The sequence below is a fragment of the Sander lucioperca genome, chromosome 10 (genome assembly GCF_008315115.2).
Source record: "Sander lucioperca isolate FBNREF2018 chromosome 10, SLUC_FBN_1.2, whole genome shotgun sequence".
In the NCBI taxonomy this organism is placed as follows: domain Eukaryota; kingdom Metazoa; phylum Chordata; class Actinopteri; order Perciformes; family Percidae; genus Sander; species Sander lucioperca.
The window spans coordinates 12,215,601-12,240,653 of NC_050182.1; the positions used below are offsets into that span (position 1 = coordinate 12,215,601).

Consider the following 25,053-nt stretch of genomic DNA (forward strand, 5'->3'; position numbering starts at 1 on the left):
AAGGTTTGCTCATTTTTATTTGCTGGCTGCAGTTATTGAAAGGGTCCACAGAGTGCAGCTGGAGTTTTTCTCCAGCTTCGACGTAGTTTAGGAGGAAAATAAACTCAGCAGTGAGAAACACGGAATGGATTGGGGTTTTTTTTATAGATAATTTTTTTGGGCTTTTCCGCCGTTAATGGACAGGACAGCTAGGTGAGAAAGGGGAGAGAGAGGGGGAAGACATGCAGGAAATCGTCACAGGTCGGACTCGAGCTAACCCGGCCACAGGAATGGATTGGTTTACTTTACTGCCAAGCGCGTGAAATCAAGTGTGGGAATACTTTCTCACAGCAGTTAGATTTGGTACACATGTGGCCGGGTTAGCTCAGTTGGTAGAGCAGGCGCACATATATAGAGGTTTACTCCTCGACGCAGCGGCCCTTTGCTGCATGTCATTCCCCCTCTCTCTCCCCTTTCATGTCTTCATCTGTCCTGTGGAATTAAAGGCCTAAAATGCCCCTCCCCCCAAAAAAATAAATAAAAAGATTTGTTACACATGAGAGCATTTATCACTGAGGAGGACCTTCCCAGCATCACAGCACCTGCAGTTTATATTGTTTCCAAAGTCTACCTGAGAAACGTTATTCTCAGATCGTACCGACCACAGTTCACCTCATTGCAGTTCAGTTTATTTAATGCCTTTTCCCAGTGATCCACAGTAATCAAGCTTCTGCTGATGGCAGGTTTCCAATGATGGCTACAGCTACAGTAACGCCAAGATACTGACTGTGTATGATGGAGCCTGCCAGATCTGCAGCCTCAACGCTGAAGTCCTCTGTACCCTGAGGGTAAGACAGCTTTTCTGACAGTGATGGTGATTTAGCACATGGATCCGAAAGTAGCAATATCCCCAAAGATAAATTAAATGTGGTTAATGTTGAATATTTCTAAATTCAACACATTATACAGTATCTACTATGTATTTATGACTGGATGATGTAGATTTTTATTATTTGTATAATTAAGTGTTTTGTTGTGGTTATTCCAGCCATGTTTTCTGCAGGAGAGTGAACATTCATCATTCAACTATGATATACTGTTGAATATTTTCTATTGGATGATTTAGATTTTTGAGTTTTAGATATTTTTAGTTTCTACACAAATGTTTCTTATTTTAGCCGTGTTTTCTGCAGTAGAGTGAACATTCATCACGCAACTATGAATTATAACAGTACAACCATTGATCTGCTTGTAATGTAGTGTTGCTGAATGTGTGAAGTATCCTTAAACACGGGAAATAATTAGAGTGGTTTTCCTCAAACCAAATGTACAGGTTAATGTTGCGAGGGTTTCAACAAAACCTTTCTTGTTCTCCTGCTGCCCTGTTCTGCGCATGCTTTACATAAACCCACGTAGCTCACTGATGTAGGTCAGGGTGGAGCAGCATGTTTTACGTTTTGAAAGGCAAGTTTGTTTCAAAGAGAAATAAACACTGAACATAAAGTTTTGTTGTTTATCGTCTTTGCTTCCCAGGAGAAAACCTGCAACATTGACGGCCAGTGTTACAGGGAGGGGGAGTCCAATCCCAGCAGCCCCTGCCTCACATGTCGCCCTGACTCGTCCAAACACACTTGGTCCATAGCGGAGAGTATGTACATTGAAATGTCATTGTTTCTCATCTGGTTTGTCTCACAGCTCAGTAGGGCTGGGTACCGAATTCAATACTTTTTAGGCACCGACCGAACTGCCTCCTTAGTATCGAGTATCGAAAAAAAGCCTCTTCATTCAATATCAAATTTCAATACCTAAGGAGTAAATCTCATCCGCGCCAGTGAGCCAATAAGCATGGAGCATGCTTCTACCAAGATCTCATAATGTTTGTTATTGGCCGTCTAACGTTATACGTCATAGAGGCATGCAGGACAAACTCTACAGAGACTGGGCTCACGTAGTAGGAGCTGAAAAATAAATAAAGGATTTGTGCCTTATTGTTGTCATTTCTTTTTGTAAAAATGGATTTTATAAAATTGGTATCAAAAAAATCGTTCAGGAACCGGTATCAAAGTCACGGTATTGGCATTGGTACCGGCATCGACATTTTTTGAACGATACAGCCCTACAGCTAAGAAGTCTAGACGATATTGTACACACTGTCAGATTGAAAAAGTTTTTTTAGCGTGTCACTTCCTCAGTAGAGCTGATGTTGGATAGCCTTCACTGAGTTTTGTGGCTGGTAGTTGCTCAGGGCTGTTTGTATAATTTGTCAGCAGCTCTGTGCAGATTGGAGCCATTGAAGTTCACTTCTGTCCCCCGGCGTTGATATGAGGACAGCTTACCTCATTGTTACACTTTCTGACCAACTTTAATTCTTCAACTTAAAGTAGGTCAAACGCTGCTCCGCTCCGTTCAGAAGAAACAACAGATCATGTAGCAAATCTGAATGATAATGATAGCAGGACATGGTGTGGATTATTGATCAGGTGAAATTCCATCTACTCACAAACCAAGCTCATTTGTTCATGCCTGCATTTAATGAATGATTAATAAATATATTAAAAGGTAGAGCCTGATCTATACTGAATTTTTAAAGCAGATGTTGATACTTTAGAGTGAAAAAAATCTGATGACATTATATTGGCTGATAGTCATTTTTAACAAACAAACATTTTTCATCAGAAAATTCTTAAATGTGTTTTTAAAGAGATTCAACCTGAGCGGGGCATTTTACAGTTGAAAATAAAAAAACAACAACTCTAAAAGCAAATATTGTAAATTCTAAACACTTTACATCTCTGGAAATTAAATTAGTATCAGTAACTAACCAGGGGTGTTGTGGTGGCCTCTCGCTCTCATATAACTTCCTGTATGCTCTCTACTGACCCCTTTGACTAAAGGCAAAAATGCCCCCAAATATTTTATCAATATAAACTATAAACATGAAAAAAATAAGAAGAAACATATATAAATGCAGCTTAAAAAGCTAAAGATGAATATAGCTACTATAAAAGTGCTGAATTAAGTTCTGTGTGGTGTAGGTAAGGCTGTAATATGAACATTACATACATTTTTAAACTATAAAAAAATAGTCTGTCACAGATGTCCCTCTTTTTTAGACCGGATGTCCGTCACCTTCCGCTTTCTTTGTGTTGGAGTTTTAAACTCCGGTGGATTTATGAGGACTATGGTTAACTGCTCCTCAGATCTCTGCAGGGTAAATCCAGACAGCTAGCTAGACTATCTGTCCAATCTGAGTTTTCTGCACGACTAAAACGTGCACGTTCCACCAAAACAAGTTCCTTCCCGAGGCTATTTTGCAGCGGCACCGTGGCTCCGTCCGGTGCTTAGCGTCACCCAAGACGATTGGGATTGGTTAAAAGAATGCCAATAAACCACAGCACGTTTTTCTTTCATCCCGGAATGCTGTGTGGACTAGTCAGAATCTCCTCCGCAGCGCTGTGGAGGAAGGTCTGGCAATGCGAGACTATTTATTGGCCAATATGAACCAATACAGACATGTTATTGATAAGCTAAAACCAGAAGATGATAACTGCCTGGCCAATGTAATGTTTCAGCTCTGTCAGAGGGTTTATTAAATCTACTTTTCTTCAGCTTGTAACACTGTCTGTCACTCACCACATATTAACCCACTCATCAGTTTAATTTACTTATTCCCTCCTTTGTGTTTCCCAGAGAACAAGCCTCCGGCGCTCCAGTCCTTGCCGTTTCATCTCTGGTCGTTCCAGGGGGAGAATTTAATCTACCAGCTGCAAGCTCAGGACCCTGAGGGCTCAGCGGTGCACTTTACCCTGGAATCAGGTCCTGAAGGTGCATCTCTGTCTCTGGCCGGCCTGCTGATGTGGAAGACTGAAACCACAGACACACACACTTTCCAGTTTACAGCGACGGACGACTGTAACGCTGAGACCAGAGCCTCCATACAGGTAATGCTGGGTTTGTGTTTATTTTGTGTGTCATGGTGTGACCCGAACAGTCCTTACTTTACAGTTTCACACCCATTAAGTACAAATTAAGCATGAACATGAGTATGTGTTTGTGAGGTGGTACAGTGATGTTTACAGTTAGTCTGCAGTTGAGTGAAAAGTTCAAGTAGCCTATATTTTAAGGATGAAAGATTTTACCAAAAGTTGTACATTTAAATATAATCCCCCTGTTTAAATATTTCTGTTGATATTTTATGCTCTGTTTCTGTGGATAAATGGATCATGAAATATGGGGATGCTGTTTTTTCTGCATTTTTTCTTAAATTTTTAAAAATGTTAAAATCTTGGTCTGTTTATTTATTTTTACAGTATACCTTTTCCCACTTTAAAAACCATAGGCAGCTTTTGTGCTGTTGGTACAGTTAAGTTTAACCAGAGTCTTCTGAACAGCTTTACTGCAGCAGTAGGTCTTAATTACATGCAAGTATATTGAGGGAGCGGTGAGTGTCAGGTAAGAGGTCCAAAATAGGGGGGAAATTTGGGGTCTCCTCACCTCCATATTACAGACTGTTACTAATCAGGTTTTGTGTACGTTTGTGTGTTTACTTGAAAAAAGTCACAAAGCAAGAAAACCCAAAGATGTCAGAATGCTTTCTGAATCTGCATTGGTTTCATTTGTTTTGTCCCATAATGCAATGCACACAAGAAATACAAGAGCTGCTCACAGCTGCAAAACATTCAGTTTCAGATGCAATTACAGATGGTGGAGAGACAGCGCCAGGGACAACACATTACAGATTTAATCTTAAATATTTTCCTTCTCTTCTTTTCTTTGCCAAGTTAAATTGGCAGTGCTGTTCTAAAGTCACTGTTTGATTGGCATGCATCATTGTGCATTTCCTGTTTATAGTAGTAATAAAGAGGTAAAATACTTTGATTTCTTATACACTAACTGTATTTGTATGTATGCTGCACATTCTGTATAGAAGCTGTATGTAGTATGCAACTATGACTCTGCTTTGGGCAGAAAGCAGGAGAAACAATATTAACTTTTTAGCAGATTTTATCTTTTCTAGTTTAGCAATTGTTAATGAGACGTGAGGTAAATTAACTTACTCATAGCTTTACATTTTGCTATATTTTTGTTTTTATTGTTTTTGCTTAGCCCTGCGCACAGAACAAATCTGTCTAAATGTAAGTGCGTGAGCCATAATCTGCTCATTCAATGTTCCAAGACCATGTACTTAATGTTTGACAGGAAGAGTTATGAGAATATAAAAGAATAATATAAAAAAAAAAAAAAAAAAATATGAGAATATAAAAATATAAATGGCTACTTTAGGTAACTTTTGAATATTTACCAGAGTGTGCTTGTTTGATTATCAGTGTATTTGTTTATTTATTTCTTAACATATTCTCCTCTTTATTTATTGAGTTTGATTTAAATTACTGGGCAATAAGTAATTGAAATCTGTCCACTTCATTTTTTGTTATTTACTTTATTACTTCCTGTCTCTTTTGTTTTCTTATATGTCACTATTTCCATAAACCTCCAGGGGTCATTGTTTGATAAAGAAAGTCTAAAGAACACCTAAAGCCAGACAAATGAAATACACCATCCCCAATATAAAACCTTGTTTTCAGATTACAAACCTGTTTCTTTCCCCCTTTCCTTCAGGTGTCTGTGCGCTCCTGTGAATGTCTGAACGGAGCCTCCTGTGAAACCAACGGCAAGCTCCCTGCCGGCAGCGGGGAATACCTGTGTGTGTGTCTCCATGGATTTAAAGGAGAAAGGTGTGAGGTGGACATTGATGACTGTAAGCCTAATCCCTGCAGACTGGGCCGCTGTATTGACGGACCCAACTCCTTCTCCTGTATCTGCCCACCTGGAATGACAGGTAGGGATCACCCTGCAGAGCTGTTTCCTTCAAACCACCTAAAGGAACAGGCTGAGGCAGAGTGTTTTGGTTCAGGAGTGGATTCGTTTCATGCAGGGCTGCATTTCGAAGGGGTCATAAAGTGATCTGTGACCTTATTTACCTTTTATTGATGGCCAGAGGAATTACAAAAACACAGATTCTTCTGCAGTAGTTAATGCCACATTACCTGCCAGGCTGCTACCTATTAGTTTTATTACATTTTAGTCATCAAGTACAGTGTTGAGAAACACAAAGATGTGCTGGACGCTGGTTTACAAAAGCCAGCAGGACACCATGAACATATTATTTGTCCACCCTACCCATTTAAAAAACATTCACTAGACCTAACATTACCTTCTGGTTTAAATTTGACCTGCTGTACTTATTGTAGTTGTATGAGTTTTATACTGGAGCAGTTTAGTACAATCAACACTTCTGGACTGGTTTTACTTTCAAACCACTGATGGCACTCCTGTCCTGTTTAAAGCAGAGGCTACAGGTGTCACTGCATCCCCAGATCTCTGTTATCATCACCTATAACATTGATGGCCGGAACTATAAAATTAAGTTAAGAAAAACTACATTTTTCTTTTTAAAAGACCCCCAAACAACAACAACAAAGGAGCCAGTGTGAAACTGAAATCCAAAAATGTAATCAGCTTGTCAATTTGTCGTGTGAATTTGTTTCGATAAACAGCTCCGTTAAGCTTTACTGTAGTACTTATATTATGGTCATGGTGTACTGTAGTTTAACAAAAGGTAAGTTATTGCCTATTTAATTTGCATCACATACACATCTTACCCAATGTCCTCCCTTTTTGTTGTTTATAGTTGTTTTGTAAGTGTGCCGTGTTTCCACATTACTTTGCCTGGTGTTTGATGTGCTTTCAGGCCGTACATGTAGAGAAGATATAGATGAGTGCATCTCTCAGCCTTGTTTCCCCGGAGTGGGCTGTAACAACTCGCCGGGCTCCTTCATCTGTGGAGTCTGTCCCCAAGGATTCAGTGGTGACGGGAAAATCTGCACACGTAAGTCTTCTTCCTCAAGTGTTATTTTAAAAATGGTTTGATGTTTTTCAAAGGATAAGGTTGGAGATACGCTATACATATATATATATATATATATATATATATATATATATATATATATATATATATATATATATATATAAGATGTGAAAGGGGAGAGAGAAAGGAAAAAACATGCAGCAAAGGGCCGCAGGTCCGAGTTGAACCTGCGGCCATTGCAACAAGGACTTAGCCTTTGTACATGGGGCACACGCTCTACCAGGTGAGCTATCCAGGCACCCCAATATTCTATATTTTTGGTATTACATTCATTTTTGGTTTGGATTCATGCAATCTTACATAATGTCGCTCTCGGGCAGAAACCTTGTAGCTCCATATTCCGTCATTTAAACTTTTTTCATAAATCAATGCTATTGGTCACTCTTTACGTCTGTCTGTGGGTTTTTACAACTATTTAAACAATGATGAGGTGATTTTGTCTGACTTTGTCTGAGAAATGTAGCTCAACAAAATGTTTTCAAATCAGCCTTTTTCCATTTCCTGAAAAGCCATACAAGGTTTTCACCCAACAGCGACGATAAATTAGAATATTTTTGTTGTCAAGTTCATTTTCATCTTTTTTGTTTCCAAGGAAACCAAGACTCTCCGGTCAAAGCAGTGACCACACCAGCAAGAGTACCGCAGGTTTCATTGAGGCCCAAACCCCCGGGCCCGTCGCCGTGCTCCAGACAGCCGTGTCACCCGGGAGTTCAGTGTTTCCAGAGCACCCACGTCTCAGCAGGCTTCGTCTGTGGACCCTGTCCTCCCGGTCTCCATGGAAATGGACGAACATGTACAACAACAGGTGGGGGTGAAGTGGTTCTTTCCATTCAAAACTTAGTTTTACATTCAATGTGATTTTCAGTGATAAAAGTGGGACTTCAACAGGAGAAATGAGAAATTTCATATACTCTTTTTTTCTGTGTGGGGATGCATAATATTTAAAATGTATCAATTAAATTCAAAATGTGTTATTGTCATTATTGTTGTCATTAGTAGTATTAGTATATGTTTTAGGTTTTTGTTTATATATTATTTACTGCCTATTGTCATTAGGGTTATACAGTAGTGACAAGAAATATTTTTTTGAATATTAATAATTAGATAATAATTGTATTTAGAACAGTTCATGCAATAAATATAGCTCAACTTGTTATATATATATATATATATATATATATATATATATATATATATATATATATATATTTCTTTATTTATTTATTTTTTTGGGCATTTCAGCCTTTAATGGAAAGGACAGCCAGATATGAAAGGGGAGAGAGAAGGGGAAGACTTGCAGGAAAATTGTCCAGGTCGGACTCGAACCCTGGACCTTCTGCGTCGAGGCATACACCTCTATATATGTGCGCCTGCTCTACCCACTGAGCCAACCTGGCCACGTATTTTCTTTATTTTTAAGTTTTAAGAGAACCAGTTATTAGATGATGTTCAATTGTAATGTGTGGGATCAAGAATTCAGAAGATATATGAAAATAAGAATAGATGGACACTTATGTTGTTATAAATTATTATTTTGTTTAAAACGGGCGACAGTGTTTGCCTCCCTTAAGTGTCTCTCATGTTTCTTTTTCTCATTGTCCTTTTTTATACTAGTTATGTAGTTTCATTACTTGATGTGAAAGTTAGAGGACTCTAAACTAAATCAAATGTATTTATTAAGTTGTTTTGAAACATTGTTAAACTCATGTGTAACACACTCGTGGAATAAAAGAGAGTTGCATGTTTTAATGTTGACAAACCAAGTTAGTTTTTTTAAGTCATATCCTCTAACTTCCAGTATTTTACAGGTCAGGGGACAGTCGCTGGCGGAGCAGATGGTCATATTCGTATCATCAAATCAAATTCCAGCAAGGAAATGACTCCCACCTCCTCCTCTTCTTCCTCTTCATGGCCTCCCACTTCCCCCAGACGCCCCTCTGAGAGGAGGAGACCAGAAGCCACCGTCTCCAGTATCAGGACAGGTTCCTCCAATCACAGAAAGACCACTGTCCACGGAGGTCAGCCCAGCGAGGCGGAGCTGAGCCCCAACCTCACCACCGCCGTTAAATCGAGGTCCCCATCTCACCATGTAACCTGTGCTGACTCTCCCTGCTTCCCTGGTGTTCCCTGTGAGCCCACCGCCACCGGGTCCTTCAGGTGTGGACGCTGCCCGTACGGCTTTACCGGAGATGGAGTCACATGCAAAGGTACTTTGTTTGTTTGTTTGTTTATTTATTTAGGAAGGGACAATACACATTCATTAACATGAGCACTTTAGTCATCAACATGTAAATTTGGCAGATTTACCCATACAGGATCATTTTCATCTGCAGTCCCTGGCATGTTGATAACATAAAAAACATATAAGAGCACATAAACACATACGCACAGATACATCAAAACGCAGATACATAAGCACATAAACACAGATAAAAGGACATAGGCACAGATACATAAGCATATAAACACATATAATATAGTACATAGGCTCAGATACATAAGCATATAAAAACAGATAAAAGCACATAAGCACAGATACATAAGTAAATAAACACAGATAAAAGCACAGGCACAAACAATAATAAAACCAACAATGACATAACTATCATCTCAGATTATGAAAGCATGTTAGATAATAACAGCATTTTGTGTCATTGTAGACTTTAAACAGCTTCCTGTTTAGTAAGGACATGGGAATTAGAGATATTGACCGCCAGACATTCAATACAGAACATCAGTGCCAGGCAAACCTCAGGTAATTAACTACTCATACTGTATTACACTCAGGCCTGAATGGTTTTGAAAGGAAGACAATACATACTGTTTGGCCCAAATTGTCCAAATCAGACTATTATATTATTCCTTCATTGTGTCAGATAATTCTTTGAAAATAAGATTTTTTTCAGAGATGTCAGGAATAGCATCATCTCTTCTGCTACTGCATGTTCTGTTCATACCACTCGGCCATCAATTTTGAATAATTTTCCTCCTATTTCACTGCAAGAACTCACTGACTTGGTGAGCAGTATGAAATTTTCCTCGAGCCCGGAAGATGTTATACCAACTTCCTTGATTTAATGATGTCTTCTGATGCGGGTAAATGTTCTGTTTTGGTGCTGCTGGACCTTAGCGCAGCTTTCGATACTGTGGATCACGCCATCTGGCTTGAAAGACTTAATCACTGGGTTGGTATCTCTGGGAGTGCCCTGGACTGGTTCTCCTCTTATCTTTCAGATGGAAGTTTTTCTGTGTCACTTGGTCCCTGTTTCTCTGAAACTGCTGCCTTTTCTTGTGGGGTGCCTCAGGGCTCTGTGTTAGGTCCGATTTTATTTACATTGTAAATTCACCCCATAGGCCACATAATTAGGCAATTTGTAGATGTTTGTTATCATTTATATGCTGATGACATCTAGCTGTATGTTTCTTTTAATCTGGAAGAGACTTACAAAGTGTCAGTACTACTTAAATGTTTGTCCATTAAGGACTGAATGGCGAACAATTTCTTGCAGCTTAATGAATAATAATAATAATAATAATAATAATAATAAAAATACATTTAATTTATAATGCACTTTTCATCAAAGATCTCAAAGTGCTACAGGTTAGAAACACAAAAAAATAAGCAGTTTAAAATACAACAAAGAAAAGAAACAAAAAAGAAAAAATTCTAAAGGGGACCAAAAGCTTTGCTAAAAAGAAATGTCTTAAGGCCTTTTTTAAAACAGTCAGTGGATTGAGGTGCCCTCAAGGTGTCAGGGAGGGCATTCCACAGACGTGGGGCAGCAGCACAGAAGGCCCTATCTTCCATTGTCCTGAGTCTGGTTCTGGGTAAGTGGAGGAGGTTTGAGTGAGTGGAGCGGAGGGAGCGTGTTGTGTTTTGTGGGTTGATAAGTTCTTTGAGGTAGGGGGGGGCATGTCCATGGATGCATTGATGTGTGAGGAGGAATCCTTGTACTCAATCCTGGTGGAGACGGGAAGCCAGTGGAGTGAGTGGAGAATGGGGGTAATGTGCTCATGTTTCCGCACTCTCATCAGGATCCTAGCTGCAGAGTTTTGGATGTACTGAAGCCTCTGCAGACTCTTTCTAGGAATCCCAATGAGCAGTGCGTTACAGTAGTCCAGTCTGGAGGAGACAAAGGCATGAACCAGCTTTTTGGCATCTGAGAGGGAGAGAATGGGGCGGAGTTTTGAGATGTTACGGAGGTGGTAGAAAGAGGTCTTGCATAGGTGATTTATATGGGCTTCAAAAGTGAGTTGGGAGTCCATTTTTACACCAAGATTTGTGACTGTTGATGAGAGGGGGATGTTGGAGCCAGAAAAGGTGATGCTGGTTATGGATGATTTGGTCTGGTGAGGAGTGCCAACCAGGATGGCTTCGGTTTTGGAGCTGTTGAGTTGAAGGAAGTTGTGCTCCATCCATACCTTTATCTCCTCCAGACAGGTGGTGAGTTTTGATGGGGATGACTGTGAGGGTGGGGTTTCAGCTGTGGCATTTACATAGAGCTGTGTGTCATCGGCATAGCAGTGGAATGAAATGTTGTGACGGTTGATGATTTGGCCAAGGGGGGTGAGGTAGAGGATGAAGAGGATGGGGCCAAGGACTGACCCCTGGGGGACACCGCAGGTAACTGTGTGTGGATTTGATTTGGAGTGGCCCAGGGAGATGTATTCTGTCCGGTTTGTGAGGTATGATTTGAACCAACTGAGGGCAGTGTCATTGAGTCCAGTGGTGAGGTGGAGCCGGTTTAAAAGAATGCCATGGTCGACAGTATCAAATGCAGCAGAAAGGTCCAGGAGGATGAGGAGGGAGGGAGAGCCAGCATCGGATGATATGAGGAGGTCGTTTGTGACTCTGACGAGGGCAGTCTCTGTGCTGTGGGCAGAGCGGAAACCTGACTGGAATTTTTCAAAGAGGTTATTTTGTTTGAGGTGATCCTGAAGGAGGGTGGCGACTGCTTTCTCAAGTACTTTTGATATGAAAGGGAGATTGGAGATGGGCCTATAGTTGGATAGGACTTCCGGATCAAGAGTGGGTTTTTTGAGCAGTGGTCTGATAATGGCATTTTTTAAGACGGGGAACGTGACCAGTTTGGAGGGAATGATTTATAGCAGCGGTGATCAGGGGACTTAGGACAGTGATATGGGTTTTTACCAGGGAGGTTGGGAGAGGGTCCAGGGGACAGGTGGAGGATTTCATATTCCTGACGATGTGCTGCACCTCTTCTGATGAAACCTCAGGAAAGCAGTTTAGGGGTTGGGAGACGATATATGTTGGGTGGGAGGACCAGAAAGGGCAGAGCGAATATGTGCAATTTTTGATGTGAAGAAATCCATGAATTTATTGCACTGCTCTTCTGTAGTGGCAGTAAGTGGGGGGGATTGTGGTTTGAGAAGGTGGTTTACAGTGGAGACAAGCTGCTTGGAATTTCCTGGGCTGTTTCTGATGGCATCGGAGTAAAACTGTGACCTTGCCTCTTTGAGGGACTGTGCATATTTTTGTTGTTGCTCCCGGTAAATTTAAAGATAAGACCAAAGTTCTTATTGTTGCTCCAGATACTACAGCCTCCAAGGTTGTTCAGCTTTTGGGGTCCCTTTCTTCAGCTGTACAGTCCAAACTCCGAAATCTTGGTGTTATATTTGATCATAATATGTTTCTTGACCAACATATCAAATCACTGACCTGCACATGTTTCTGAGAAACATTGCTAAACTTAGAGCCGTGGTTTCGCAATGTGAACTTGAGATGATCATTAATGGTTTTATATCATCCCGGCTTGATTACTGCAACTCCATTTTCACCTGTCTCAGCAAGTCTTCTCAGTACCGTCTACAACTGGTGCAGAACTCTACTGCAAGGCTGTTGACCAGGTCCAGCAGGATGTCGCACATCACTCCTGTTTTATCCTTGTTACATTGGCTTCCGATCAAGTTCAGGATCCAATTTAAAGTTCTTGTTCTGACTTATAAAGCATTGCATGGTCAGGCGCCTGTATATATCTCTGACCTGCTCCATCCGTACACTACTTACAGGTCACTCAGGTCTTCTAACCAGGGATTACTGGTGGTCCCATGCACTCGTTTGAAAACTAAAGGTGACTGTTCCTTTGAAGTGGTAGCTCAGACTCTGTGGAACGCCCTTCCCATTAACTTACGTTCTGCAGTCTCGGTTGACGCTTTTAGAAAGCAGCTGAAGACACACTTGTTTCAACTCGCTTTTGTCTCATGTTTGTAATTTTGGGTTTTTAGTCTTTTAATCTTTTACCTTCATTGGTATTGTATTTGTTTTTGCTTGTTTATTTTCTTTTTTGGATTATACATCTCTATATCAAATAATCAATTTAATTTTTTTTTAATTAATCAACTAACCATATGGTATTTAAACAACCTTTAAAAGAAGGAAGACCACATTCTTCTGATACTGTAAATGAAAAGCTAAATTCATGAGCAATATAATGCATCTTTGTTCAATTCTAAACACTGTTTTGCTGCTACAGCCACACTTGGTCTGGTGTGACCAGTAGCTGATGGTGGCTATTGTTAATGTTAGCAAACTTTAGATGGGCTACTGGTACACTATGTTTTGCCATTATTGCATAATGACACCTGTTAAGCTAAAGTTACATAGTGCATCTTTAAAATGTGAAAGAATAATGACAAAGGCCCTTAATCTGCTTATTTTTGTTTAACCAGCAGTTATAAATACCCAAAGGTATTCTAGCCAGCAGATGTTTGGTATTTGTATTGCAGGATAAATTACTTAAAGAGGTAATGACTTGTTTCCGTGTAAACTTCTTAATGCATTACAGTGGCATGTCCTCCCATTCTAGGTGGATTCCTCCCATTCTAGGTGGATTTCTTCAAATAAACGTGATTTGATTTCAGCTGTGTGCAGGTATCAGTGTGGGAGGAACATGGAGTGCACTCTGCCCAACACCTGCGCCTGCAAGGAAGGCTACACCGGATACAACTGTCATATTGGTGAGAGGGAGAACATTTAGTTTGAGCCCAGCTTGTTTATTTTTGTGCTGGAAGAAAGTTCATTAAGTCGCATAAGTCTTGAATGCACCTCTGCAGCTCACAAAGTTATAAGACAGTAAACCTCTGAGTACTCTGCACTAGGGGTCGGCAATATATTGATATTACATCGATATTGTGATATGAGACTAGATATTGTCTTAGATTTTGGATATTGTAATATGGCTTAAGTTTAGTCTTTTCCTGGTTTTGAAGGCTGCATTACAGTAAAGTGATGTTATCTTTTTGAACTTATCAGACTGTTCTAGCTGTTTTATTATTTGCCTTTAACCTCTAAATATTTATATCCACATTATTGATGATTATTTATCTAAAATTGAATTGTGAAGATATTTTCTTCCCTCTCAGCGGTGTGTCGACCTGACTGCAAGAATCAGGGGAAGTGTGTGAAACCTAATGTGTGTGAATGTCCTGCTGGCTACAGCGGGCCCACCTGTGAGGAAGGTAACCCAAGCTTTTATTCACATCTGTCTAACATGCTGACGCACACAGAATACGGATGAGGATCCTTGTGTTGTTTTATAACTCTGTGTCACTGTGTAGCGAGCTGCGAGCCGCCTTGTCAACATGGAGGCACCTGTCTGGCCAGAAACCTGTGTACCTGCTCCTATGGCTACGTGGGACCCAGATGTGGAATCAGTAAGATGTTACTTATCACTACTTATCGAGTGAAACATTTTGAGATGTTTTTACATTTCGTATTAAAGAGGCGGTCTGTGAGATTTACAGTTGCTGTCTGTAATTAGTAGGACGGTAGTCTCGCAATGCCAGACCTATCTCCACAGCGCTGTGGAGTAAGGTCTGGCTACACCACACATACATTTCAGGACAGGAGAAAAAAACGCTCTGGGTTGTTTGCATTTCTTTCAACGAATCACAATCATTTTGGGCGGTGCTAAGCTCCGGTCGCAACGACGGTAGATCTGCAAAATGATCTCGGGAAGGAACCTGTTTTGGTGGAACATTTGCACCCCGTAAAAGAAAACGCCACGTATAATATAAAATGAAGTTAACTGTTCACACAATACATATAACGTGAGCTATTTAAATTAGCTGGATATATGGTTACACCTCATTTGCTCTTACCAGTGTATCGCCCTGTGTAACGTCACTTTGTCTACAGCAATCCTGCCACAATCGCTCCCCAAACGTCCCAATTAGATTGTAAATGCCGTAATGTTAAAGATATTCTTCGTAAATCTTTACAATTATTTCCTTTAAATTTTCTTCAAAACTTGCCATTTACAGCGTGTAGCTCGCTAGCTCGAAGTTTGTTGTTGTTTCCCGAAACGAACAGAGTTTTGCAAAGCGAGTGACATCCGGCGGAATATCTGGCGGCGCTGGAATATCTGTCGGCGGCGGATGTTCCGGCGATTATCCAGTAATCAAGGTTCAATGTCTGACTTTAAAGGAATAGGTCAACATTTTGGGAAATACACTTATTTATTTTCTTGCCAAGAGTTTGATGAGAAGATTGATACCACTCTCGATCACCTGTTAATCAGCAGCGGGTTTGATGCTGTGATGTAGTTTTTCTTTGATTTTCTGTTTCAGAAGTTTGAGTTTCTGTGTCTGGTACTCTGGTGGCACATTCAATACACAATAACTATTTATCTGTTTCAGTGGTGTGTAACAGGCACTGTGAAAATGGAGGCGAGTGTGTTTCTCCTGATGTCTGCAAATGCAAACCTGGCTGGTACGGACCAACATGTAACTCAGGTACAACACGGTGTGCATTCACACTGCAGCTTCATGCTGTTTCTATTGAAATGTTTTCACGACATCTAATATTTTATAGACCAGTGGCACAAAATTGAATCTTAAGACATACGACTTGCGTCTGAGCCCTCAAATTGGAACTGTTGCCATGACAGTACAATGCATCTTACATCACAGCAAAGCGTGCAGGCTTTTCTCTGCCACATACTGTAGATTCCAAAAAAAAAAGGTGGAAATACAAACATAAAATCTAAATGTGTCTCGCTGTTTCTTCCACAGCTCTCTGTAACCCCGTCTGTCTGAATGGAGGAACATGCATAAAGCCCAACATCTGTGCCTGTCCCAGCGGCTTCTATGGCTCCCAGTGTCAAATCGGTAAAACTGTGGTGAATTGTTATCACACTGACACATTTTACTGCACTGCTGTTCTACCTCAGAGAGGGAGTGTGCAGAAAATGTGAATCCTGTTTCCATTTCAGCTACTAGGAGAGGATCTTTGAGGTGGCGGCTTACATGATGAGGCTCTTCAATACAGTGACAACCAGGGTTAAAGAGATTGGTGTGCTCATACTGGCTCTTTCTTTAAACTCTGATAGTATCAGTCTACCTCTGATATCACGGAGGTCCCATTTAGCTGCATTAAAAAAAGATCCTGTATTGGAGTCAATCATTCTCTGTTGAATTAATTATCCATTTAGCATTATGTTTCCTTTAACATTTATTAAATGTGGGTCACCAAGCTGCAAAACCGAAAGAGTTTAATAAGTCTGAGTTTCAATAAAGAGTTTTATGGAGAGTGTCCCATAATGGTCTAACAGCTGTTTCAGTGGCAAGAATAAAATTCTGGGGAAAATCGTTGTTCTTAGTTTAGAAATGCCACATTTAAAGAATGAGAATTGATTAAAAAAAATATCAGCACTTTTAATAGAAAGATACCAACATACTTACCCTTTAAAAAGATGCAGTGCAGATGTTTTATTTTCACTAATAATATGGTGATTATTTACTGATCCCTGCAGGCTAATACACCAGTTTACCATGTAGGAGAGGACAGCTGGCAGAAAAGAAGTGATGCTTTTACGCCTTTTTTGTTTGGACAAAAAAAAAATGTAATTACTTTTCTGACTTTTAAAAGTATGCACAAGAGGTTGGAGTTTATGTCACAGTTTCTTTTTATAAAAATGGCTCAGTGTTTAACATTTCTTTGAGCCTCCTAAAAAAAAAGATTTAAAATTTTTTAATCTTGACAGTTTAACATTGTTGTGTTTTTCAGCTGTATGCAATCCTCCTTGTAAGAATGGAGGTCAGTGTATGAGGAACAATGTATGCTCCTGCCCTGAAGGCTACATTGGAAAAAGGTGTCAAAAGAGTAAGTCAAATCACTGACTGCATATTTGAACACAGTCTTATTTGAAGGGACACCTTCCACTGGCAGCCCACAACTCAATATGTCCATCCGATGTGTAAACAAATGTGTTCCAGGTGTCTGTGAACCGATGTGCATGAACAAAGGCAAGTGTGTGGGACCCAACACATGCTCCTGTACGTCAGGATGGAGAGGGAAGAGGTGCAACATACGTGAGTGACTCTGTGTTTTATTCATTGTCAAAATTTGTCCCCTGCCTACTCTGCAAATTGTGTTTTTAATGTGACTTCATTTATAAAACAAAGGACTTTCTCCCACACAGCAGCATATGTATGTTTACTTTCTTCATTGCAAGTACTAAGAAGACATCATTTAGGTTCCCACTGATATTGTTGCACAATATGTACAGATAAATAAGAATATATACAGTATTTTTTTTTTCCATTACCAGAAGATTCTTTACTTTCTCAATAATATCAAATTATGAACTTTTTTCGATACTATACTATAGTCTTTGAAGCTGCTGTAGACAGTTGTGTTCATTCCTCCGTCTCTGTTTTCTCACTGTAGCTGTCTGTCTGCAAAAGTGTAAAAATGGCGGTGAGTGTTTGGGACCAAACACCTGCCACTGTCCCACCGGCTGGGAAGGCCTCCAGTGTCAAACACGTGAGTGTATTCATGATAAAACAATGCAGCAGTATAGAGACTCTTCACTTACCTCCCATTGTACCTGAACTTTATATTTCAGAAATATTGTTTTGATCTATTTTTTTTAAATTATGTAATCACAGTTTTACTTTTGTAATACTGATTGCCTCCTCAGCGGTCTGTACACAGCGGTGCCTGAACGGAGGAAGGTGTGTCCTTCCTGACTACTGCCACTGTCGGAAAGGCTACAAGGGCCTCACCTGCGCAATAAAGGTCAGCATAGTGGTCACACTTCATATACAGTGCATGTCTCTGTGTAGCTCAGTGGGAAAAGCACTAATAACTCCAGGGTTAAATGTTGTATTCCCTCTTTTTCCTAGCCACAGTTTGTGTCACTGAGCTAAGCATCAGTTTCTCTGAAAGATAAACCAGGCAATGTTTGAAAAACCCAGAGGGTCATCCAAATGGTTAAGTCTTTGAGCAGTCTAGAAATACCTTAAGAACAGCGATGATGTTAAATGACTTTCTGGGTTTTCTGAACCACCAGGTATTTATTTTTCATTAAAAAAAGATGCTCATCTCTGTGACTCAAATGTAACACGAATACATGAGAGGCACTGACTTGGGCTTAGGCTCTCCATGCTCTTTAGAATCCAAAGGTATCCACCACCTGGATATATTTCAAAACATAGTATGTGTATATTTATATAGTATTTATATTTTTTTTAATTCATTTATGTTTGCACATTTACAGGCGTCACAAGCATGATGGAAAAAGAAATGGGATGAAGGAAGCTACAAAATGCACAAAGCAGGAAGAGAGTGTGTGTATGAGTGTATGTGTGTGTTGGTGGATATGTGTGGCTCTGTGCACATATGAAGGCCAACAGGGGGACTTGATGTATTGCACTTGTCTGTTCGTCCCTGTATATCACTACCTCAAGGCTCACAGTAACACACATCTGTTAAATGCATCAGCAGAGACTTTATACAGATGCGTGAGTGTTACTGCACAGTATTATGTAAAATAAGCGAATGAAAAATGAATCCGTTTCAGTGACGATTCCTTCATAAGCTGTAGGTTATTACCAGCAAGCTTTTAGTTTGAGGTTTTTCACAATTTAGCCAAAGTATAGCCTTTTACCAAACTGATGTGCACTGTTTGTTTATGAGAAAAAGAAATGCAAGGCTGCTTTATTAATTAGGCCTAACTTAGATGGTACACATCAGTCACATGTTTTAGACTCAAGACATTGATATCAGTATGTTAATTTGTTTAGTTTTTTCTTTATTGCTTTCATTAATATATTGTTTGATTGGGTGAAGTAATGACCATCTGTTGGAGGAGTTATATATATAAGGTTTTGTTTTATAAAAAGAGAAATCTCTGACAACACCAGATTACACTGTGGCACATGGGACGAAATAAAGAAAATGTACTATTTGTATGCTTTTGTTTTGGTGAAATGAGCATTGATAATGCACTCTTTTATTCATTTAATGACACAAATTACAGTACAGTACACGTTTATACAGTCAAATGAGAACATTAAACGGATTCAAGGTTTCTTAAAAAGAATTACATACATGGTAAAAAAAATTAAAAACTACAAATGTTTCAGCTTAAAAACATTGAACTATCCTCATCAGCATAAAGCCCCTTATTGGGCCTCATTGACCTTTGACCCCGGCAGGGTTACACTAGTGGGACTTCTTCCTCTCCTCGCAGCGAGGGCCAGAAAAAGGGGGGCGACAGCGGCATTTATCGGGAGAAATACACTTCCCTCCATTCAGGCAGGACTGAGTGCACACAGCTACAGCCGAGACAAAAGACACAACAACAAAAAGTGTTGAGAAACAAGTAAATGAGTAGAGCAGGGGTCAGCAACCCTTTTTAATATAGTGCCATTTCAAAATGTTCTTGTTAATCAGCCATGTGCCATATCAGCATTAAGTCTGCCGTCATCTACCGAGCCTGCTCAGGCCGTGTTATTTTTTTCCTTTTTGCGCTGCATTCTGTGAAGAAGGTAACGAGTACTAGCCAATCAGAGGCAGAGTAGGGCGGATCTTTGTGGAATGCAGACAGGGAAAAAAGTCAATCAAACTCCTGTAAACAACATTTCCAAAAACCTCTTTTGCACACTTCCTAGTGTGCCATTGGTTGAACTACCACAAGTCAATGGTGGCACACATGCCTAAGGTTGCTGACCCCTGGTGTAGAGCTTGTAAATCCAGAAACAGAGAGGAAAAGTCACATCTGGAGAAACACTGAGCTGAAAACATTCCCTTAGCAGACACATACGCCCAATTAATATCATTCTCGGCTGTTTGGCAGACATATGATATCTGTAACATTTGTCTTTTCAGTAAGATGTAGACGGTTTACAGAGATCCTGGGAAAGCACAACCAAGTTTTGAACGAGCAGGAGAGGAAAACAAAAATTGTGTTTGCCAAGTGCATTAATGCATATTGAAGTGCTTGGTCTCTGCGACCAGGTTGAACTCACCAGTGTGGCAGGCACCACCCAGCCATCCCTCCGGACAGCTGCAGATTCCTGGAGCCACACAGATTCCCCCGTTCCCACAGCCTTGTGGACAGATTGCTGCACCGGAAACAAACCATAGAAATACATTCACGGCATGCAAGAAAGCAAATCTGAGCTTTAGCTATAGGTGACACTTTTGGGTGCTCTTATTTGCTCATTTTGTTAGGCAAGAAATTCAATACCTCTCTCAAATGTGTATGTTAAATATGGAGCTGCAATTATCTTAGCTTAGCATGAAGACTGGAAATGTGGAAACAGCTTGCCTGGCTCTGCCCAAAGCCGAAGGTAACAAAACCAGCCTACCAACACCTCTAAAGCTCACTAATTTAACATGTTATTTCTCATTTGTGTAATCCGCACAAAAACGGAAGCATAAAAACGACAAGTTGTGGTTTCACAAGGCGTTACGTGCCGGACTACTTCTTGGCCAGGGTAGCTGTTTCTTCTCATCTAACTCGCCGCAAGATAGCAAATAAGCGCATTTCCCAGAATGTCAAACTCTTTAAAAAGGGAAAAGTGTTTTTGCTTCTCCACTTTACCAAATGTTTATCTCAACCGATAAGCCCAACTTGAGCAATGTACTGCCAAGTCTCAATCATCATTCACAAGCTGTAAATTTAAATGTCAATCATAATCACTTAGTTAGATAAATTGCTGCAGGGGTAAACTGAAGGCTTCCCGTCCTGACAGTAACTTGGAAACAGAAAAGGATTTAAAAACATTTTAGTGGGCTGCGGCTGATGAATAGCTCCAGCTGAAAGACTGGCTCCATTTGGTGACTTTGACATTTGGTGTTAACAAGGTAATTAGATGCTGCCATAAACACACCTTCCTGGCATTTTGAGCCGGTCCAGCTTGAGGGGCAGATACACTTTGCCACACCGTTGACAGGGATGCATTCTCCACCGTTCCAACATCCCCCGTCACACGTCACTGCCAAAAGACACACACACACACACACACACACGAACACCCGTCAGCAGTGATGAGATAGTTTTACCTGTCCTCAAGTGTTTTCGTTAATACTGATTTTAGAAATATATAACTTGGTCATGATTCCTAAATTCCGCTAAGGTCCAAAAAAACTTACATTTTATTTATTAATTCAACTATTCAGTTATATTTTCTGTAAATAGTACCACCGTACACAATTTAATTGTCTAAATCCATGCTTCCCGTTTGGGACCCCTAATCACCAGTTTCTAAGTTTGAATGTTATTTTGAGAAGCTTTATAATGTAAAACTATCCAGTAATAATTCTCTAGAAAAAAAAAAATCGAAAGATTAAAGGAAGTAAACTTGTAAATTTGTGTGTTTTGTCTGGTCCCTGACTTGTTATTTGTCTTGCGGCTCCTCAGATTTATCTTGCTACCCCTTGTAGGGGTCCCGACCCCAGGGTTGGGAAACACTAGTCTAAATGTTTCAAATATTTCTCCATACTGACAGGAACATGACTCTTGTGGGTTATTTTTGAATCAACTTAATGTTTGCCAAGAACTAGACACATGTAAAGTGATTTACTTCTGAATAATAGGCTACTATGGAAATCTTTTAAAACTCCATCATGTGTGATATGATTGTAATTGTATGACATAAACTCCTCTACAGGTTGGTAAAATCCCCAAATTCACAGAAAAAAAACATTGAGGACATGACCTCAGTTTCCTCAATGGTGGCTACAGTTCAGCCATAATACTGACCATCACTCATTTAGATTTAGGCTCATAAAGGTTGAGCCACTGGAGAAATATTTACTGCATGCTTATTGAACCACTGCTGCAGTTTTGTTCTTGGGAAATGTTGTAGCTGCTGTACTTTCCAACTGTAGAGCCCGACCGATAAAGGATTTTTAAGGCCGATATCGATACAAATATTTGGTGATTTAAAAATCCGATATTCCGATATATCGGCAGATATATATTTAAAATAAAACAACTCAAAAAACGCTAACTAATTTCCCTAACATTAGTTATTTGTAGTTATTTATCCTCACTAAAAATAATATGATAATGCAGTTTAAAAATAAACTTGTTTGATTTATTGTCACAATAGAACAGAGGAACATCAAAATATATTAAAGTTCTGATAAATAAAATGTATAAAAATACAAACTTAAGTTATGAAACTTAAAACACGAGTGTTGCCAACAGGGACGTTGTATAGCGCCCTCTGGTGGACAAACTATGCAATGCCAACACTCATAACATGGTTGAAGGGTGTTTCGTCCGTTTTTATTCTATTTTTTAAATATTAATTTATCTGCCATTATAAATGCCGATACCGATAGTTTGGAAAATGCCTAATATCGGCCCGCCGATATATCGGTCGGGCTCTATTTCCAACTGTAAGTCTGAAGGAATCTGTTGTGTGTCTGGTAAAAGAGTGACAGCTGGGTGTCGGAATGTATGATAGATTTCTACTGTACCATTGGAAGAAGGAAGATACAGGATACATACAGTTACTACACGATAGATTCCGGTAAAATGCATGAAGACTGATTTCCCCACTGACTTACATAGTGGACAGCTTTCTGAGTCTTCAAAATCACACAACTCTTTCAACAACTTCACAATAGCTGTTAAACAAACCAGATATTTCATTTCCAAGTCACTGCAAACACGGCCTGCTTACCTTTGTGACAGTATCTTCCTCCAAATCCTGGGGGACATCTGCATTTTCCAGGGCGAAGACACATTCCTCCATTCTTACATTTGGGATAACAGTTGGCTGCGTTCGCACAAGAACACAGGATTTTGACATTATAATTCTCCAGTTCAAAGTGTTACTCTTAGATATTAAAAAGTTAGAAGGATAATAAGTTATTTCGTTGAGAAATATGCTCTAGTGGAAATTATGTCTTAAAGTCGTAGGGGTGTGTTCTGCTTATGACAATAATCTAAAAACGTCTGCATTAAACTGTAGGCCCTATATTAAATCTGTTTCATATATGTCTAATGCTTTATTTAAGTAAGTGCATTCAAGTGCTAGACAATTTTGACTCGAGGTCTTTATTGTAGTATCCATAATTCGCCACAATCATTGGTTCTTCTACAGGAGGAGGATTGTAGGCCTACTGACAGGTTAAAACTAAATTAGCGTAGGCCTATACTTTTCTAATAGACACTAACACATTACACCTTAAAGAGCATTTCAATATAAACAGATACAAGGTTTGTAACATCACCATACTGGCAGGTCTCTCCTTCATAGCCCTTGGAGCAGAAGCATGTGTTGTTGCGGATGCAGATTCCTCCGTGTTCGCAGGCAGGTTCGCACTTCGCCTTGGGGTCAAAAACGAACCCGACCGCGACTCCCCGGGGCGCGTCCGAGCCCGCGGAGCAAAGAGCGACCATGGCGGCCAAGAGCACCGTTAAACCGAGACCCCCAAAACCCATGTTTGGTGTTTTGGTTTTGTTTCTCTACTGTGAAGAGAGAGAGAGAGAGAGACACAGAGAGAGAAGGAGGAATGAGCAGGCAGACAGCGGTGGACGGAGATGGAGGAGAAAGTACCGAGACTTCCCCTCGTCGCCGCCGCTGTTGATTTCTGGGAAACACTGCAACAGGTTAGTGCCGGGGGGGGGCGGGGAGACTGTCCTGGTGTAGGGGCTGGCTCTGGCTGAATGGAGAGTTTAGATGTGTGGTGAGTTTTGAAAGTGTCTGCAGATACAGAAACATTAGTTGGAAGTAAGTTAGACATTATAAATATTAGTCAATAGTAAGTGACTCTTTAGTCAGTGTACTAAATCAGTTTTCACGAAGCTCAAACGGTAACTTTAGCTTTTTAGCTAACGTTAGCTAGCTAGCTAACGTGAGTTATGACTAACCGTTTTCTCCGTAGGCAAAGGAATGCTGCAGAGCCAAACGAGGGTTGTCTAATGTGGGTTAAAAGGTAGGCTAATTGTGTATTTTTTTTTAGCTATCTTAAATGAAGTGCTCTTGTTTATCTGACATTACTTCCAAAACATGAATCAGAATCAGCAAAGTATGTGAACACATACGAGGAGTTTGACTCCGGTTTTAAATTGCTGTCACTGTACTTACTGTAACGTTAAGGTTACACACAGAACACTTTGCAGAAATATATACAGCTAAAAACAAAGTTGAACAAAGATAGTAAACATAAACAGAACTATTATGCACACTTATGTAAAAATAGATTGTGTGTGTGTGTGTGTGTGTGTGTGTGTGTGTGTGTGTGTGTGTGTGTGTGTGTGTGTGTGTGTTGAAACCAAAACTATCTGCATGGCTAGATAAAACTAGAGGTAAGTAAGAAGATACGCATAGGTGGTTTTGTAAGGTTTTAATCATTTACTGGTATTATGTGAACAACATGAACAGTCATGATGTTGTTCACCTCCAGTGGACAAGCTGCAGTGTTTCTATTCTTGTGAAAGGAAACCACAGGCAGACATTTTTTTCAGTGCGGAGCCAACTAGCTTATTATTTCCAGAAAGCAAAACTTTTCAGATGTGACTTCATGTAGAACACATGTGGAAAATACATTTTCTTGTACCTGGTGAGAGGAAGTGCTGGGTCTGAAGTATGGGGTGAGCATGGATGTATTAAGAGAACGGGGGTGAGGGGAAGGTCTGCTGTAATGGCAATAACACAACCAAATCGATAGCTGATGTGGCTGTCCTGTCTGCTGGGCCAATGTACAGTGAAACCTATTGAAAAAAAGAGCTCACAGAAAAGTAGCTTTCCATATGATTCAATTTGCTTATGCTAAAAAAAAAATCCCTTTTGCCATTTTCCCATAGTCTATATTGCTGAAGTTCCACTTTCGGGATTGGTCTGTTGCTGCCGGAAATTCCGCCAGATGTCACTCTTTA

At 40.0% G+C, this 25,053-nt stretch overlaps 2 protein-coding genes across 4 annotated transcripts in view; one reads left to right on the forward strand and one right to left on the reverse strand.

Annotated features, from left to right (window-relative positions):
- The window catches only part of vwde (von Willebrand factor D and EGF domains), a 50,006-nt gene extending 30,887 nt beyond the window's left edge, over positions 1-19,119 (forward strand). For all 3 annotated transcript variants that reach the window (XM_036006169.1, XM_036006168.1, XM_031279425.2), the window contains 17 exons: positions 723-827; positions 1,513-1,627; positions 3,670-3,920; positions 5,599-5,818; positions 6,731-6,868; positions 7,500-7,712; positions 8,716-9,114; positions 13,790-13,885; positions 14,291-14,386; positions 14,486-14,581; positions 15,566-15,661; positions 15,941-16,036; positions 16,935-17,030; positions 17,144-17,239; positions 17,598-17,693; positions 17,851-17,948; positions 18,430-19,119. In XM_036006169.1, coding sequence (XP_035862062.1) covers positions 723-827; positions 1,513-1,627; positions 3,670-3,920; positions 5,599-5,818; positions 6,731-6,868; positions 7,500-7,712; positions 8,716-9,114; positions 13,790-13,885; positions 14,291-14,386; positions 14,486-14,581; positions 15,566-15,661; positions 15,941-16,036; positions 16,935-17,030; positions 17,144-17,239; positions 17,598-17,693; positions 17,851-17,948; positions 18,430-18,444 — 2,322 coding nt within the window. In that variant the 3' untranslated portion in view covers positions 18,445-19,119. The remainder of the gene's footprint in view (positions 1-722; positions 828-1,512; positions 1,628-3,669; positions 3,921-5,598; positions 5,819-6,730; positions 6,869-7,499; positions 7,713-8,715; positions 9,115-13,789; positions 13,886-14,290; positions 14,387-14,485; positions 14,582-15,565; positions 15,662-15,940; positions 16,037-16,934; positions 17,031-17,143; positions 17,240-17,597; positions 17,694-17,850; positions 17,949-18,429) is intronic.
- A 7-nt stretch (positions 19,120-19,126) lies between these two features.
- Positions 19,127-23,798, reverse strand: LOC116036019 (von Willebrand factor D and EGF domains). Its single transcript, XM_031279426.2, has 5 exons — positions 23,406-23,798; positions 22,853-22,948; positions 21,050-21,154; positions 20,183-20,278; positions 19,127-19,489 (listed from the first exon to the last, which is right to left on the reverse strand). Exons 1-5 carry the CDS (start codon positions 23,614-23,616, stop codon positions 19,377-19,379), a joined length of 621 nt encoding a protein of 206 aa, XP_031135286.1. The 5' UTR covers positions 23,617-23,798; the 3' UTR covers positions 19,127-19,376.
- Positions 23,799-25,053: the final 1,255 nt, after the last annotated feature.